Source organism: Hevea brasiliensis, chromosome 12, assembly GCF_030052815.1.
Source record: "Hevea brasiliensis isolate MT/VB/25A 57/8 chromosome 12, ASM3005281v1, whole genome shotgun sequence".
Lineage (NCBI taxonomy): Eukaryota > Viridiplantae > Streptophyta > Magnoliopsida > Malpighiales > Euphorbiaceae > Hevea > Hevea brasiliensis.
Window position 1 is genome coordinate 40,605,904 of NC_079504.1, and position 18,602 is coordinate 40,624,505.

The 18,602-nt window shown below is 34.5% G+C and overlaps 1 protein-coding gene across 1 annotated transcript; it reads left to right on the forward strand.

The window, feature by feature from the left end:
* Positions 1 to 601: 601 nt before the first annotated feature.
* LOC110644527 (DExH-box ATP-dependent RNA helicase DExH10) lies at positions 602 to 17,623 on the forward strand. Its single transcript, XM_021797340.2, has 17 exons — positions 602 to 834; positions 2,485 to 3,490; positions 5,263 to 5,577; positions 5,728 to 5,832; positions 5,957 to 6,025; positions 6,425 to 6,592; positions 6,682 to 6,753; positions 7,104 to 7,220; positions 7,971 to 8,180; positions 8,306 to 8,464; positions 9,992 to 10,081; positions 10,214 to 10,306; positions 12,859 to 13,012; positions 13,492 to 13,640; positions 13,715 to 13,810; positions 14,914 to 15,006; positions 17,125 to 17,623. The coding sequence occupies exons 2-17, from the start codon at positions 2,522 to 2,524 to the stop codon at positions 17,233 to 17,235; spliced, it is 2,970 nt and encodes a 989-aa protein (XP_021653032.2). The 5' UTR covers positions 602 to 834; positions 2,485 to 2,521; the 3' UTR covers positions 17,236 to 17,623.
* Positions 17,624 to 18,602: the final 979 nt, after the last annotated feature.

Here is an 18,602-nt window from a genome sequence, read left to right on the forward strand (position 1 = left end):
TATATATATTTAGAATTAAATTTTATAAAATTTTTGTATCGACTGTCTTTTCTATTATTATTTATCTCTTTTTTTTAATTACTACTATTTTTTCTATTTACTTATTTATCATTGAATTTAGAGGTTCAAAATTACTTTTTAGGAAAATTATTATTTTAGATGCAATTAAAAAATAATTTAGAAAAAACTATTTCATTATTTTAGTATTTTTATAAATAAAACTTATTAAATTTAATTTTAAATTTTTTTTAATATTCTCTAACTAATAAATTTAATTTTTTTTACTGACAATTCTAATAGTAATGCAAAACATATTCTATATAGTTTAGCTCTCTCATTTCTTCTTTCATTGCTATTAAGATTATTATATGAATGAATAAATGGTATGTTACGTATTTAAAATAATAAGATTATTAAGATAAAATAAAAAATAATTTATATAAAACTAGTAAGATGTATTAATTTAACTTCTAATTATTAATTTTATTGGTTAAAAAAATTCTTTTTTTTTTGAAAAATGGTTAAAAATAATTCTAATTATTAATTTTATCTTTTTCATGTTAAAATTTATAAACCTACGTCGTTTACGCCAAAACATTCTAAATCTAAACCCTCAGCAGCTCCGACTTATCTCGTTCCGCCGTCCGTCATTCCCTCTCTCAAGCTCACGGCAGGCCCCCGTCCTCAGCTCCCTCTTATCTCTTTCTCCCAATTTCTTCAACTCACTGACGTCCCCATCGCCGCCCGCTCAACCTCGTCGCTGCATAGAAGCAAGGCGTGGCCGCTGCTTATCCTTCTCGAATCACTGAAGCAACGTGTCGCCGCTCCATGCAGGTGAGAGGGTTTTCACTTTTCAGTTCACGTGTCTTTGGGTTTTTGTTTCTGTTTGATCTGTTCCTGAAATTGCCTCTCTGTCACAGATATTTAGGGTTTTTTATTTTAAAATTTTGTTTCCAAAGTAATTCTTTAGTTCTAGCTTACTTGTTGCTTTAAATTGTGTTTAGCTTGCTCTGAGCACTTCAAATCGGTATTTTGGTCTAGCATTGAAGCTTTCAATTTGCTTAGCTAGAATTCTGGTCTAGAATTCCCTATAAATTATCATTTCTAAGTGTCTTCTGTTAAATATTACTTGGAAACTGCATACCATGGCAGATTTTTAATCGGGGAGTAAATGAATTGATTCTTACAACAGATGTTGCCTGTCTCTCTCTCTCTCTCTCTCTCTCTCTCCATCTCAATCGTTCACCACTTTGAACCCACCACCGTGACTATTTGAACTGAACTGAAGGAGATAAGGTCTCAAGGAGCGCTAAATAGCTGCCTCACCCTTTCCCTTGTCTCTTTGATGTTGATTAATCATGGTCGTTTCTTGGTTGGTCGCAACGATTCTCATGTCTTAGTTAGTTGCTAAGTTGGCTCTGTTTGTGTCCAGTATTGGTTTCATTTGGTCTTTTGCTTTGCTGAACCTCTATATTGTCATTATTCTGGGTATAGTTGGTGTGCATTCAGTTCTGTAAATTCTGGGCACGTACATTCTTGTTGAATTCTAGTGTGCAGTTCTGCAAATTCTTTGATTTGTTTGTAGTTTTTTTCATTTATTTCTTTTATTTTTTTAAGTTTCAGCGGATAATTACTTGCTATCATTTCTGCGTTTATCTTAAATTAGTTCTCATCATTAGGTTGTTTTAAGAAATCAACGTTTGATGGCACTGAATGAATGGAGAGCTGTAAAAATGGTGCTTCAGTATCTCAACCCTATGAAAAATAATGGTTTTGATGCATCCATCACCTTATTACGTTTTAAACCTAATTGATGTCAGATTTAGGATGGGTTCAGGTAGTTCAAATTCAATGGGTTCCCTACCTGCTGCAATTTCTAGGCACCCACCTGTACATGCATTAATTGATCAAAATCAGCATAGTACTACATATAACAACGGAAGCAATAGAAAGAACCAAAAATATGAAGATATCACTTCAAAAAGAATTCACCTTGCTCTATAATTTTTTTCCCAGTAATTTTTTATGTGATGTTGGTTGTGTTTCTCTCGCATTCTTTTCATTATTTGATGAATATTCTCCAGTCTCTACTTACTCTCCCTGCAAGTTCTCTCTGTAATGCTAATTTCTGTTTCTCTTTCTTGGTTGGTTGGCTCTTCATTACACTCTTCCTGTGCATGTAACTAATAACCATCTAAGCAGTTGCTTGCCAGTGGTTTGGAGTGGCTGCACTAACCAAACACTTGGAGAAGCTTCTCCAAAGGAAATTTGACAATTCTGGACCACCAATAATGGCATTTTAGTCTCCACCCACCAGTTGTTTGGCTGTAGCAGCCCCAAAACTTACCTTCACTGTATACAATAATGACTACTGTATTAAATTCATTAATAAGATGGCATTGTTATTAGATATCTAGTTTTTGAATTTAGTTATCTTAAATGAAGCTATAAATTTTTTTTTTTGAACATTTTTCTTGAATTTAGGCAAAAATTTGAGTTAACATAAGCTTGAAGCCAAGTAATGGAGGAGTCACCAATCCCAGGAAAACGGAAAACACCAGAGGAAGTTGAGGTTGGAGATACCCCTCACCAAGAATCTGCCCTAAAGCGTAGAAATTTGACACGCACTTGTGTTCATGAGGTTGCTGTTCCTAGTGGTTACACATCAACCAAAGATGAAAAAGTTCATGGGACTCTCTCAAATCCTGAATTCAATGGTGAGATGGCGAAGACCTACAAGTTTGAACTTGACCCGTTTCAGAAAGTATCAGTGGCATGTTTGGAAAGGAATGAGTCAGTTCTTGTTTCTGCTCATACATCTGCAGGGAAGACAGCAGTGGCTGAGTATGCAATTGCTATGGCCTTTAGAGATAAGCAGAGAGTTATATATACATCACCGTTAAAAGCTTTGAGTAACCAAAAGTATAGGGAATTGCATCAGGAGTTTCAAGATGTTGGGTTGATGACAGGTGATGTAACTCTCTCACCTAATGCCAGTTGTCTGGTGATGACAACAGAGATTCTTAGGGGAATGCTTTTTAGGGGATCAGAGATCTTGAAAGAAGTTGCATGGGTCATCTTTGATGAAATTCATTATATGAAGGATCGTGAAAGAGGTGTTGTCTGGGAAGAGAGTATTATATTTTTGCCACCAGAAATAAAGATGGTTTTCCTTTCTGCAACAATGTCAAATGCCACAGAATTTGCAGAGTGGATTTGTCATTTGCACAAGCAGCCATGTCACGTTGTATACACAGATTTTCGACCAACTCCTTTGCAGCATTATGTTTTTCCCATGGGTGGTGCTGGGTTGTATCTTGTGGTTGATGAGAATGAGCAGTTCAAGGAAGACAATTTTATGAAACTTCAAGATACCTTCACGAAACAGAAAGTTGGTGATGGGAACAAGAGTTCAAATGGTAAAGGGGGTGGAAGAATTGCAAAAGCTGGGAATGCTTCAGGTGGTTCTGACATATACAAGATTGTGAAGGTATGCCTTCAACTGCTGCTCAATTTTATGTGTCTCAAATTATATTTCCTTCAAAGTGTTATGATAGGTGTTTGTTCTTTTCTCTTTTCCCTTTTATATTGGACTCGCCTGATGTTACTTGGCAATGGGATGTACATTGCTTTGGTACATGGAATGAAAATAGAAATCTATAACCTCCCTTGTCTTAAAGTAAGGCATGATGGAAGAAAGCTTCATCAAATTTTAGTGGGGAACAAAATACGATTATGTAGAATGCAATACACTTTGTAGGATCACATGTTTAATTATATAGTGGCAAAAATGCTATGCTATTATGAAATAAAATAGGCAAAAAAGTTTTTTCTAGTGTTCCATAATAAATAATTTCAATTTCCAATGGTAATGTTAACTATTTCAATGCCATAAAAAAAGCATCAAAATCCAAAAATTCACAACATCATAGTAACAAAATTATCTAAGGTTTGTGTTATTGAGATTGTTTGCTTTTGGCAAGCTTCAGTTTCAGAAAACATTTCCTTATGGTAATTATTTAAGATGAAATTGTTCATGTGAACCTGAATTAGGTTTTTGAAGTGCACCTTGGAAGAAAATAAGAGAACTCCATATTGGAATTAGATTAGTAGTTTTGGTAAGTTATTATTCATATTACAACAGTATAAATTATTCTATTCAGCAGTGGAATATATTTTTGTCAAATTTGAGTACTAATTCTATGGGTCTTACACTTATTTTTAAGTCATATTGATTATCATAGGCAACATTGGATAAGTCTTTGCTTAGTAAGTCCAATTTTCATATGGAATTGGGTTGGAGTCCTAGCAAGTAAAGATTTATAGTTAACTTTTGGCAGAAAGTCCAAATAAGCCTTCCAACTCATGCCCAAAAGTCAATCTCCCTCCCCATCTCTGTCCCCTCCCTCTTCTCCCCTTTTTATTTTAATTTGAATCAATTGGACCTATTAAACATGCAAATTTGATAGGTTACACCCAATAACACTGTTAAGCATTTGCATTAACGTGTTGTTAGTATAACAAAAACAAAAGTCATAAAAAAAGAACTCTTATGAAAACTCATGTGTCCAAAACTACCCCATTTCAATTGCTAAGCTTGGGAAAGTTACTGGTTTAAGAACAAAGAGATTGGAAAAGTTAATTAGCTTGAGCCAAAATGCAGAGCAATCCCAGTCACCCAAATTTAGGCATGGGTCCAAAGCTCATTCAATCCATTACCTGTAAATTGGCTTGTAATATTAGGGAGAAATTCTGTTAAGTCTCAAAGCATTTTTTCACATGTTTTAGAGTCGGTTCCTCCTTCATTGTCCTCCAATTTTGCTTCACTAGAAATAGTGGCCATGCAAGGGTCGATTCTTATTACATCCATGTTCACATTGGTTTCTTACCAGATTCTTCAGTTGCCACCTAAACAATGACAAGCAAATAGGCTCTTTGGAAAATGACACATCCACAATGATTAAAAAAAAAATCCCAATAGGAAAAACCAAACCTAAGAACAAATGCTCCAAAGAAGTTAGATAATTCTCAACCATTGGATTTATTAAAAAAAAAAAAGAGCCAAAATAGATTCTCATTTTGTACTACTATCAACACGGTGAATCAATGAGACCAAAAATCACAGTTCTGCTACTATCGTATCCTCTATGGTGGATTTTCAAGCTTACCATATTAGATACTTGTAGTTTGCTGAGTTCACTTTGCACAATAAGTTGATGGAATTTTTGGTTTCTCTTGCTACTTTTTTTTTTGTAATTTCAGATGATCATGGAACGGAAATTTCAACCAGTTATAGTTTTCAGCTTCAGTAGAAGAGAGTGTGAACAACATGCAATGTCTATGTCTAAACTTGATTTTAATACCCAAGAGGAAAAGGATGTTGTGGAGCAAGTATTTAGTAATGCGATTCTTTGCTTGAATGAGGAAGACAGAAACTTGCCTGCTATTGAGTTAATGTTACCGCTACTTCAGCGAGGCATTGCTGTCCATCATTCTGGCCTTCTTCCTGTCATCAAGGAACTTGTAGAGCTTCTTTTCCAGGAAGGCCTTGTAAAGGCCCTTTTTGCCACAGAGACCGTAAGTGTTTATCTTCACAAAGGGCCACCCCTGTGGTATGGTGGTGTGTGAATAGGGGAGGTTGTCCTTCTATTCTTCCAAAGATCGGTTGCATGATTTCTGTTTCCTAGCTTCTAGCTTAACTTGTGTAATTACTTCTCTTTTTGGCAGTTTGCCATGGGTTTAAACATGCCGGCAAAGACTGTTGTTTTTACAGCTGTTAAGAAGTGGGATGGTGATAGCCATCGCTACATTGGATCTGGGGAGTATATCCAGGTGAGTGAAGATTCTGATGTTTCTCTTTAGTGCATTTAAGGAGCAAAAACAGGTGCATCCATGCATATGCGTACACATCAATTTATATTTATATAGTCACTTTGATGCTATCTTATTTCTGTAGATGAGTGGAAGGGCTGGACGTCGTGGCAAAGATGAGCGCGGTATTTGTATAATAATGGTTGATGAGCGGGTAATTTTACAGCTAGTTATATCTCTATATTCTTTGGTTTTTGTTTCCTAATTTTTTGATTTGTAAACTTAAGTAGTATTTTATTTTTTTATTTTTTTATATATTTTTTTTTGTAGTCTTGTAGTGTAAGCTTTAGTATATAATTATTGCAGGAAGTGCTATTGGTTTTAACATTTTGATTTTGTTTTAGCTTGTGATACAATGTTCACATGCATATGCCACTCAATCCTATATTTTCATCTCCACACAATCGTACATACTCCATAGGCTTTCCTTCCATGTCATACAATATTGATTACTTTTGTTGTAGCAGTTTGTCATGGCCTCTTTGTATATGTTTTGAAAAAGTACTATGTGGTCTTCCCTTTCTAATTACATACCTAGCTATTGCTTGTATAGATGGAGATGAATACACTGAAGGACATGGTTTTGGGTAAACCAGCTCCTCTAGTTAGTACATTCAGACTGAGCTACTATTCAATTTTAAATTTAATGAGGCGTGCTGAAGGCCAGTTCACTGCTGAGCATGTGATAAAAAATTCATTCCACCAATTTCAGTACGAGAAGGTTTTTGCCAAATCCCATCTTCCTTTTGTATTTTGCCTATGGTGTCTATAGAGATCAATCAATTGCTCATAGATCTTTCTACCTTTCAGGCTTTACCTGGTATAGGGAAGAAGGTTTCAAAACTGGAGGAGGAGGCTGCTGTGCTTGATGCTTCAGGAGAGGTAATTGTTTTCCCTATTTGCATATTCTATTTTAGGGTCTGTTTGGCTTTGGCATTGCTATACGAGCTGCTGTTGAGAAAAAAACTTTTTAAAATATATTAATTAGAGAGTATTAATAAATGATTTAAAATTAAATTTGATAAGTTTTAGTCATAAGAATACTAAAATAACATAACAACTTTTTCCAAACTGTTTTTTTTTTAAAAACGATATCTAAAATGGTGCATTTTCCTTGAAAAACAGTTTTGGTCCTCCAACCACAATGCCAAATAGACACTTATTTTTTACATAATCTTCTGATTCAAATAATTTTGATTGCATGATAAGTGAAGTTCTGTTATTTTGTATAGGCTGAAGTGGCTGAATACCACAAGTTAAAACTTGAGATGGCTCAACTCGAGAAGAAGATGATGTCAGAAATAACTAGGCCTGAAAGAGTTCTTTATTATCTTTGCACTGGTCGACTGGTATTTACTAGGCATATCCACTCTTGTTGTAGTTCGAGTTCAACTGAACACAATTTGTTTTCCAAAGTTGTTGGATTTTTTCCTCTCATTACTTTAATTTCCTTTACCACATTCATCTTTATTTAGGTTTTCTGTCAAATTTTGAGCAGTGTATTTTGGATTTAAAGTGAAGTGATATGTGTACATTAAAGTGAAGTGATATGTGTACAAATAAGCAGAGACACACATGTATGTCTATATACATCATAAAAAATCTCAGCAGCTAACATAAACCTCATGCATATACGTGCAACTCATGTTTGTAACATATGGCTGTATTCTCGTGAAAAGATCAAAATAATGTCTGGGAAGCACAGAGAAGTATATATATGAATGCATATAGTTTTTCTTTTTAATTTTTTTTCTTTTTTTACTTGGATTTTTTTTTGAGAGAAAGGGAGAGAAGGAGGTGTGGGAGCGGCTGGCGAGGAAGCATGTGATGGGTTGAGTGAGAGAGAGAACAATTGTATAGGATATCTTTTTGCATATGTCAATTTTTTGCATGTGTCAGCGTGTGATGGGTTGATTGAGAGAGAACAATAGTATAGAACATCTTTTTGCATATGTCAATTTTTTACATGTGTCAGCATAGGTTTGGAAACATAGAGCTGTCTTTCTAAAGTGATAATCTCTTTGGACAAAATAAGGTCAGGAAAGCATTTGACTTCTTGTATTTAGTTTTATACTCACAAGTGTTTGTATATATTGCAGATCAAGGTAAGAGAAGGTGGAACTGATTGGGGTTGGGGAGTTGTGGTGAATGTTGTTAAAAAACCTGCTTCTGGGTTAGGCACGTTGCCATCACGGGTTGCTGGTTATATAGTGGATACTTTACTTCATTGCTCACCTGGATCTAGTGAGAGTGGTTCACGGCCAAGACCTTGTCCACCTCAGCCTGGAGAAAAGGGTGAGATGCATGTGGTAAGCTGACACACCAGTGCAACAATAATTTTTTTATGCTTTTCAATCATGTTGTTATGTTGCAATTAATTCAAGTATTTGGTGCAGTCTACTTAAATCATGATTTCTGTTTACATCCTTGTTAGGTCCCTGTTCAGTTGCCTCTGATTTCTGCTTTAAGTAAAGTCAGAATATCTGTCCCTTCTGACCTCCGACCGCTGGAAGCAAGACAAAGTATACTGCTGGCAGTGCAGGAGTTGGGAACTCGATTTCCTGAAGGTCTTCCAAAACTTAATCCTGTAAAGGTAACTATCAGCAATAATCAACATTTTTGAGGACGGGATACTTTTAGACAAAATGACATTCTTTTTCATTTCCTTCCTCCCTTTCTACCACTTACTTCTTTTGGAAGGCAAGCAGCATTGGGATGCAAGATGGTGGATAGCCCTCTGTTCTGTCATCAAGTAAACTTCCCACTTCAATCCCCATTTGGTGTTAACCTGGGATGTCCAAGTTGGAATCGAGGGCTTAAAGTGGATTTAAGTAATCACAATTATGTTATGTTACAGCCTGTGAATAACAGATTTTGAAGGTCCCACTAAAGTTATCCAATTAAGTGGCAGATATATATATATATATATATATATATATATATATATATATGTATATGTATTTGCTTTGGGCAGTTGCCATGTTTACCATTACAGTTCAAGTTGTGCTGGCAATAATCAGCACCAGCTATTTTATTTTTTAACTCTAGCTTCCAACCAACTCTCCAAACCAAAAAAAAGATAAAAAAAAAAAAACACTATTCTCAGCTTCCTCAGGTCCTCACTACTTCAATTAATTCTTCATTTTACGTAGTATCAAGAAAAAATAAACTAGAGAGAGTATTCTTCACACTTTTTTTTGGGTGCTATTGCTTAATTGCATTTGCAAATTTGTTGTTAAAACATGTTAGTTATGCTATATTTATGATGGATTACTAATATTATGCACTCCATGAATTGACCTACAATTTTTTTCAAAATGTAGAAGTCTAGCTTGATTAATATTCTTAATGTGTAAAGCATGCATTCTTTGTCCTTTATTTTTAAAATTTGTTTATGCTCATTAGTTACTTGTATTTCTCAACTATGGTTAATATCTATTAGTGCAGTACATTCTTCATTTTTTTTTTTTTGAAATTGTGTACCATAGTTATTAAAGGCATAGTTGTTTAGAGCCTAGGCGCAAGGCTCAGGTTCATGCCTAAATGAGGTGAGGCTCAAAAAAAAAAAAAAAAGGAAAAAGTCATTGATATTATTTCAGGCTGATTTCTTTGCTTGCACCTGAGGCATGCCTTCAACAACTCTAGCTATTACAAATACATTATGGCCGTGACAGCCTCATTACTGTTGCATGCAACTGTGACCGTTATCATGACTACATTTAACCACTGTGGTGTCTCTTTGGCCCCTGGGGTGAATTTCACCTATGATGGGATTTGGAGATTTCAGCCATTCTTTTAAATTTTGCAACCTGTTTTCATGATATTTTCTGGTTTAGTGCTTGATATTGTGCAATGGCAACATTAACAAAAATGCTGATGGTTTGTTCATTTACTTTGCATTTTATTTAACTAATTGCCACATTTAAGTGTCATTTTTCTAGACTTTTGGGTTTTGTACCTGTGTAAGTGCTGCTGCTGCTCACTATTAAACATCTCTTGGATTCTTTTTCTCATTGAAATTGGTTTTTTACTGTGTTCATGTCTGTTTTATGCAAAATGTTATTGTTTTGAACTAGTCTGATATTGCTGTTATTTGTCTAATGATTATATTGGTTTGTAGGACATGAAAATTGAGGATCCTGAAATTGTTGATTTGGTCAACCAAATTGAGGAACTGGAAAGGAAGTTACGTGCTCATCCACTGCACAAGGTTTGCCATAACCATTCAGAATCAAAACCACCAACGAAATTTTGGAAGGCAGCTTTTAGAAATCAACTACCTAGGTAATGCTGCTTAAAGCAGTTGTCCTCATAGTGACTTTTATTCATTTGTTGTGTGCAGTCTCAAGATGTGAATCAGATCAGAAATTTTGAAAGGAAGGCTGAGGTGAATCACGAAATTCAACAGCTCAAGTCGAAAATGCGGGATTCTCAGGTATTTGGTTTTCTCTAATGTTCATTCAAAATTTCAAATAGTCTGACTGGAACTTGACTTATAGGAGGCATAATATCACTATACTAGATGAGATTCAACATTTCTAGCCTTTTTGTTATGATTTTTCTAATTTTGTCAGTTGAGGATGCCTTCTGGCTATAAGTTGATTGAGCTGATTGATGGAGAGGAGTCAAAACAAAAAAAATGCTTCTGATTTTTAAAGAAATCCTTTTGATTGAATTTGCAAGCATCATATCACATTTAATATGCCTTCCATTCATATTGTAGTTTTTAAATATATTTTTTAGTTTTAGTGAGCTAGCCAAACATTTTCTTTCCATTTCGATGAATTTATTTCCTTTTTTTAAAGGAAGGTGAATAAAATAAAATTTTTATGATGTGCGATAGAGATTTGTTTAGTTATGATGTAAGTCGCTTGTCAACTAGCTTAGATATAAAACTAATGAGAGAGAGAGAGAGAGAGAGAGAGAGAGAGAGAGAGGGAGGGAGTTGAAAGAGGGGAAAAAAAATGCCTACTTGACCCTGGTAAGGCTATAAAATACAGTAGAAAACAAAAAATTCCAACATGGATGCTGATTCAATATTCAGTAATTATTTAGCCTGAATTAGATCCCAATGATCTTATTTTTCAGGAGCGAAGTTCAATACTTTTACAGAAGTGAAGTTCTATTATTTATAAGTGACAAGTTGAAGTTTAGTGAAAATTATGTGGAATGACAAGTCCAACAATGGCGAGTGAAGTTTCCCTAAAACTAAATACTACTGTTATGCTGTCTCATAGTGGAGTTTTGGCGCTCTGTTACTGTTGCCCTTGTTATTTAAAGGGAGTTGTTGAATTGCATAGGTCATTGCGGTTGTGGCTCTGGTGTATGTGTAACCATTGTTGTATAATGGTACACAAAAAGAAAAACTGCAATTCTTAATCAATTTTTGTTTCTTCTCCAATATTCTCTAATAGGCAGCAGTCAGCTGTGGTCGCCCAGAGCTAAAACTAGCCTAAGAGACTAAATTTAATCTCCTTAGAGTTTTCTTTACAAAATTGAAGAAAGATTTACTACTCTTTCAGCCTTTATCTGTTTATTGTTGAAAAATTGCAAATTGTTATAATTTATGACTCTTTTTGATAGTTGCATGGCAATGGTAGACTTTATATTATCTCTTCCAGTTTGGTTAGTAGGTAATCAATATAAAACATGAGAGTGCATTTTAAGTTTTGCGTTTATGCTCATTTCTAAGTTTATGTTTTAAATTTAGTGTCAATTCTGTAAATTTGTGTCTAATCTAATTCGCTTTTCCTTAAGGTTTCATTGAATGGTGTTTAGATTTGTGAATGTGGATTATAACTTGTTTGAGTAGGAATTTGAAATATGTACAGAAGGGTGTAATTTTGAATGTACTTGGTAAAAAATTTCATTTTATATTTTTAATCTTTTAGAAGACACGAGGAGTCAATAGAAAGCTAGAGCATTGGAGAAATACTCTAGAGTCAAAGGGTTTTAAGTTAAGTAGAACAAAGACAGAATACATGCATTGCAAGTTTAGTGAAGGCCAAACCGGTGATAGGGAAGGAGTTAGTTTGAATGGAGTGGTACTGTCCCAAAGTAATCACTTTAAATATCTAGGCTCAGTCCTTCAAGTAGATGGGGGATGTGAGGAGGATGTTAGTCATAGGATTAAAGTCGGATGGTTGAAGTGAAGACGTGCCACGGGAGTTTTATGTGATTGTAAGATTCTTAATAAGTTGAAAGGAAAATTTTACCGTATAGCCATACGACCGGCTATGTTATATGGTAGCGAGTGTTGGACACTGAAAAAGTCATATGCGTCTAAGATAAGGGTTGCAGTGATGAGAATGTTAAGGTGGATGAGTGACCATAGTAGACTAGATAAAGTCCATAATGAGAGTATTAGAGAAAAGGTAGGAGTGGTGCCAATTGAAGATAAGTTGAAAGAAGAGAGATTGAGGTGGTTTGGTCATATGAAGTGTAGACATACGGAGGCCCCAGTTAGACAAGTAGAGCACATTATGTTAGGATAGAAAGAAAAAAAGGGGACCTAAATTGACTTGGAGGACAGTAGTACAACATGACCTAGAAGCATTACACATTTCTGAGGATTTAACCCAAAATCGTTTAGAGTGGAGAAAGCGAATCCATATAGTCGACCCCAAATTTTTGAGATAAAGGCTTAGTTGAGTTGAGAAGCCCAGTATTTTAAGTTACACAATTGGAACTAAAGACTTAGATAAATCCTTGGATTCCAAATCCCTATCCAAACATACCCTAAGAAAAATTACAATGTGACAGCCATGACTATCATGTGACACCTGTAGTGACCCTTGATCACTGCAACTGGAATTTAAATCTATGAAAGAACAAATATGGAGGATGGTATAAGCATGTGTTTTGCCAGTTTTGCTTTTTTGACTTTTAGCAAAATGGTTACCAATATTTTCTTTTGTTTGCTTTGAATTCATATTATTTCTAATCTCTTGTATTTCACCTGGCCTTTGTTCTTGATTGATTTTCCAGCTCCAAAAGTTTCGTGATGAATTAAAAAACCGTTCACGAGTCTTGAAAAGGCTTGGCCATATAGATGCTGATGGTGTTGTCCAGCTGAAGGGCAGGGCAGCTTGCTTGATAGACACAGGAGACGAACTACTTGTTACTGAACTGATGTTCAATGGTGAATTGATGACCGCTATCTTATGATTGTTTGATGCTCTGCATAATCTTGTTTTGTTTCACTTCAGGCTAGGATTGTCTGGCCTGGTTGCTGTTTGCTTAAGTGCATAAGTTCAAGGCTGATCTGATCAGGGATTGGGCTTATAAAATGTGTGCTGGGCCTGCTGGCTTGAGCTTTGATCCAGCACTATTTGTTTTTATTTAAATTTCATTAAGTAAAATAAATGCACTTGAAAAGAAATTTACAGTGTGAATCTAGTAGCTGGAAATGTACCAAGTAGCACTAGAAAAGGAACGAGTTAATCATACATATTTCCTGATCTGCTGTAAAAGCTCAAGGACATTGAATGTCCTAAAACATTGTATTTGAACGAGGTAACACTATATTATCTTGAAGAGGCTGGGTCATACAACTTGGCCAACTTGGTTAGGACAGTTTTGTCTTCTATAATGACTTGGGTCTTAATTTTTTTTCATCAGGTACCTTCAATGACCTTGATCATCACCAAGTTGCAGCTCTTGCAAGTTGTTTCATTCCTGTAGATAAATCTAGTGAACAAATACATTTGAGATCAGAGCTTGCCAAGCCATTACAACAACTCCAAGAGAGTGCAAGAAAAATAGCAGAAGTTTGTTCCTTTTGCTTGATTTCTTGTTCATAATATGCATAAGAATAGTCAGAAATTCCTTTTTGTGATTGCAGATTCAATATGAATGTAAATTGGACTTAAATGTGGATGAGTACGTGGAATCAACAGTGAGACCATACTTGATGGATGTGATTTACTGTTGGTCAAAGGTTGGTGTTCTTCTGCTTGTTGGTTGGTATTACTTTAAAAAAATTACAGCTTGTGTGTACTTTTTCTGGATGGGCTGGTCAATTTGGATAGACCAGGTCTTTCCCTGAACATTGGCAGATTTTTAGTCAGAAAGGAAATTCTGAAAGTGAGATAGTGATTGTATTAATTGACCTCCCCATAGAGCTCAACTTGTCATTGTAATCCAAAATGGAAGGATGATCTTATTTGCAACCTTCTACTTATTTTAAAAGTTCTAAGTAGTTTAGTTAATTTTAATTATATATTTTTAGTGGTCACTTAGTGATTCTATTTTTTGTGTTACTATCATAAGGATGTAACCTTTACAGGGCATATTTGCTCTTGTTTGACTATAGGATCATTTTGATATCAATTGTTGTCAATTGTTGCCACCACTGAATTCACCTATCTGACAATAATTCCTTCCTTCGCAGATACATTCATAGCCATTGAAATAGAAGTGATTTTTTGGATGTTAGGCCCTAGGGTTTTGCATTAGTTGGTTTCAGAAGGCAATTGCCTGCCATCACCATTTGATGTTGTTGGGATTGAATTCATTCCTTATGACCTAAACCCATTTCTTAGCAGTTACACGCAAAGTCGTCATTAATACGTCGACAGCTCCAGAGTATTGATTGCTTTATTAAATAACTTTGAAACTTAGCTAATGCCGTTGCTGCCCCCACACACACAAGAAAAGAAAAAAAGGATGAGAAGGAAGAAGAATGAAAAATGAAAGAGGAAAGAAAACCCTAGCCATTGCCACCATGTAACCCCCTTAGCAGGGGACTTGTTTGTTACAACCATCCCCATCACCTGGCTCAATGATCTTAACTTATTTACCAATGCTAGATTATTTTTGAGTTTTTCACTTGATGACTTGTTCATCACAAGCCATCCCTGTTGCCTAGCTCAGTGATCCCTATAGGTCGCTTCATGCATTTGAACATTGATTATTTTACTTTTATTTGCTGTTTTTTTTTTTTTTTTGTTGCAAATATGGTTGATTAGATGTATTGAACTTGGAATTTCATTTCATGCACTCTAGTTTTAACTTTATTATGTATTTTTTCTCCTCTCTCAGGGGGCGAGTTTTGCAGACGTTATACAAATGACTGATATCTTTGAGGGAAGTATCATAAGGAGTGCTAGACGACTGGATGAATTCTTGAACCAGGTAAATTGTTAAGGTTACTCTTTATAATACATAAATGATGGCTGACAGCCTATCTTATTGCTGGCCTTTTGTGCTCTCTCTTTGAGAAAAAGAAGTTATTTATAGACTTATGCTTCTCATACAAGGAAAGGGGAAAAAAGTTAATTTCCTGGGAAAGCGAAAGGGAAAGGCAGGGCGTTTTTTTCTTTTTCTTTTTGGGTGCTGTTTTGAAATTAACAACTGTAGTCCTTGTGTTGTTACAATATAAAACATCTCATTCCCTCAAAATCTTTTATTTTCTTTTGAGGTAACGCAGGTACTAAAATTGCTAAATTTGAAATATTAGGGACCAAAGTATATTTTAAGGACAATCTTCCAAAAAAGTAAAGACAAGGTTATCTACTTGCAGTGTATATTCTGTCAATGGTTTATATGGTTTCTTGGTGTGTGCAACAATTTAGACATTATTAGGCTGGCAGGAGAAAAAATTGAAGCCTAACATTGGTATCTTTTTGACTGGTGCTGCAAATTGAGAAATAGATTGTATCAACTGATCTCATCATATTATTTCCACTTCATTATTGATTGTTGCCTTCCTGAATGTGTTGTAATCCGTTTAAAAAGTTGATAAGAGAGAACTTTTTCCCAAACAATGTTATCACTCCAAGATTAACATTATAGGTTTTATTCATTAGTGCTTGCAAATCAATGAGGTTCAATCTTTTGGTTTTGTGGTTTTATTGTGACAAGCTGCTTTATAGAGTTTTTATACAGAAACATGGGTATATAACACACAGGCATTGCCCAAAGCTTGGGATAGTAGTATGTGAAATTTGAAGGTAATACATCTACTTATTGAATAGTTAATCCAGTTATCCAGAGTTACAGTGGGATTATTTTTTGCCAAGCTCTTTCTGATATTGTTATAGGATGAAATGTTTGATAGGCCCTACAAACCTAATATAGTATTATTTATAAAAAAAAATTTCTTGTAATAATAGTAATTAACTCAACTCAATTGAGCCTTTATCCCAAAAATTTGTTGGGGTCGGCTATAGTAATTTAATTAGTTTAGGTTTTATTTCCTTGTATTAATTCCTACAGTTTTTGGTATTCCTACCCTAGCTTAGTAAATTTATCCAAATATAACTAGGTTACTACTCTTGTAAATACGTATTTTATGTACTTGGCAGAGAGGGGATGGTGAAATTAAATAAAATTTCATTTCTTTTACACTTTGGTGGACTCCTTTTGGATTCAAAGATGTTTGAGGGTTATATGTATTCTTCCTTTGTTTAGCCCTTCCATTCTTCATTAATGATACACATGGTATATTTATATTGTTGGAGGAACTTAAACTGTGTATATATCTGTTTAGCTATGACATGCAATTCACAGCTGCATTCACAATTGTTCTCTGCACTGCACTTGTCACTGCACTTGAAATTTCCGTTTGTTTCCAACATGGACAAAGGTTATTGATCTTTTCTAGTTCTGGCTTGGTAACAAAAAAAATGGATTTTGTTAAGCAGACTACTGGCATTACCTTATCAATTGAATGGAAATATAATTAAAACAGCTTTTTAATCAATGAAAACTACAATTTTGAATGCAGTTTGTTTAAGCTTTTTTAGAATTTTTATCACTCAACCATGTCAAATTTACCTTGTTTTTATTATCATAATTGACACTACAACATATTCAAGTTAGTACTTGACAAATATCATTTCAAAGCCTAACAAACCATAATGGTAGGACATCTGAGACAATTTTCTCATTATTTAGAAAAACCAATGATTTCTGATGTTTCCTGTTTTCTGTTTTTCCCATTGGGACATTTCTTGTTAGTAATTTCCCTATTTGATTATTTCTTGATGCTGAAATGATACATATTAAATTGCGGAAATTATAGGTTGATATTATGTTGTCTGTGTGATACTCGTGTGAATATCCGAAAAGCTAACCTTACTGGGTCATGGACAGATTGTTCTTCCTGTTGAGACATGAAATTGATTTGCTAATGTATTTCTTGCTAATTTTCATGGAATTAATTCCAAGTAATAATTAATTACATCAGGGAAATTGAAGAAACTGTAGGATTATTTTTGGGATATATCTAATTGCCTTGTCTTCTTCTAGCTGTGTGCGGCTGCTCAAGCTGTGGGGGAAGTCAGTTTGGAGAAAAAATTTGCAGCAGCGAGTGAAAGCTTGCGCCGAGGTATTATGTTTGCCAATTCTCTTTATCTGTGAGTGAACTTCTTGCAGGCTCTTATATGACTCGGGTCCAGTCACCCACGGGTACAAAAGGTCATACATAAGGTTATGTCATGTGGTGGTCTTGCCCTGGTTGCTACTTGAGATGTGGTTGAAGAACATACATCCAACAATAGGTTCCACCCTTGATTCCATCAATTTTCTTTCAACAGCAGATCTGTGTATATTGCTGATAGTGTTCTTAGAATACCTTAGGAAATTAGATATGACAGTTTACTGCAAGGCATTGATTTAATGAATATGTTCTCTGCCTCTCCTGGCAATTTGAAGCAATTATCACAAGGGTGCTTGTGCTAAAACTCATCCTTGGAGTTGGATTTTTTTTTTTTTTAACAATATAATTGTTGCCTTGAAAGATGTTTTATTTTGGTGATATGTTTTCACTTTTCATATTTGGATTGATCATTGAAGTAGAAATAACCATACATGGATTCTGTATGCTTGAAATCTATTGTTTCTTTTACGAAAAAGCTATTTGTCAATGGTCTGAAAATTGAAATGTAGATTTAGACACTAGCTCTTGAAATTATATGTGCTTTTTTCCAAATTTCTTTCCAAAAGGATCTTTTAAGAAATGGGTATATGGTGGAGATGAAGAAACATGCATAAAATGAGTATGGAGGAGCTGAGATGCTCAAGTTAGAAAGGATCTTGTAGGAAATGAAAGCATCTGTATTACTGTAAGAGTGCATGCTAGTCAGCACAATTATTCTGTACTTATGGTTAGTGCACGAATTCAGTACATGAAAATTGTGGACCTTTGGATCAGTGGGATCTACATGGATTCACGTGTGGGTCTGTCTTATTAGACAGTTCAAAATTTTTATGTATTGTATCTTGTGTGCACATTTTTGTGTGTAATAACATTTTCCTTTGTATAAGATGGAAACCAGAGGGTTAAAGATGGATATTCCTTATTATCAGACAACCACTTAGTTTGTGTGGGGTGAATTTCATCTCATGAAAAATCTTTTTCGCTCTATATAGTCCTATCTTTATTTTTTTATTTGTAGTCCTGTCCTTGAGCATTCTTATTGCCTCGTGTTGACAAAATTCGATCAATTCAATCTGAGTAACGGATTAATATTTCAAATCTAAATTGCTTGTAAAATTAAAGCTTTTTAATTAAAAGTCAATCTGATGAATCTAATTCAATTCGAAATTGATTTATTTGAATTCGTCCTATCAATATGAATTTACTTGACTGTTAAGTAAATAAAATTAATTTTTAAAATATTTTTCTTTTACATAAAATAATTAAAAATTCATAAATTGATATGAATTTAATTTGAATTTATAATTTAAAATGATTCGATTAGAATTTTGTTTAAAAAAAATTGAAC

What these genes read in the sequence shown, in the direction of transcription:
- LOC110644527 (XM_021797340.2), top strand. Translation starts at nt 2,522, where the DNA reads ATGGAGGAGTCACCAATCCCAGGAAAACGGAAAACACCAGAGGAAGTT. An exon ending in ACATATACAAGATTGTGAAG is followed by an intron (nt 3,491 to 5,262) that starts GTATGCCTTCAA and finishes TTGTAATTTCAG; the next exon opens with ATGATCATGGAACGGAAATT. An exon ending in GATCTGGGGAGTATATCCAG is followed by an intron (nt 5,833 to 5,956) that starts GTGAGTGAAGAT and finishes TTATTTCTGTAG; the next exon opens with ATGAGTGGAAGGGCTGGACG.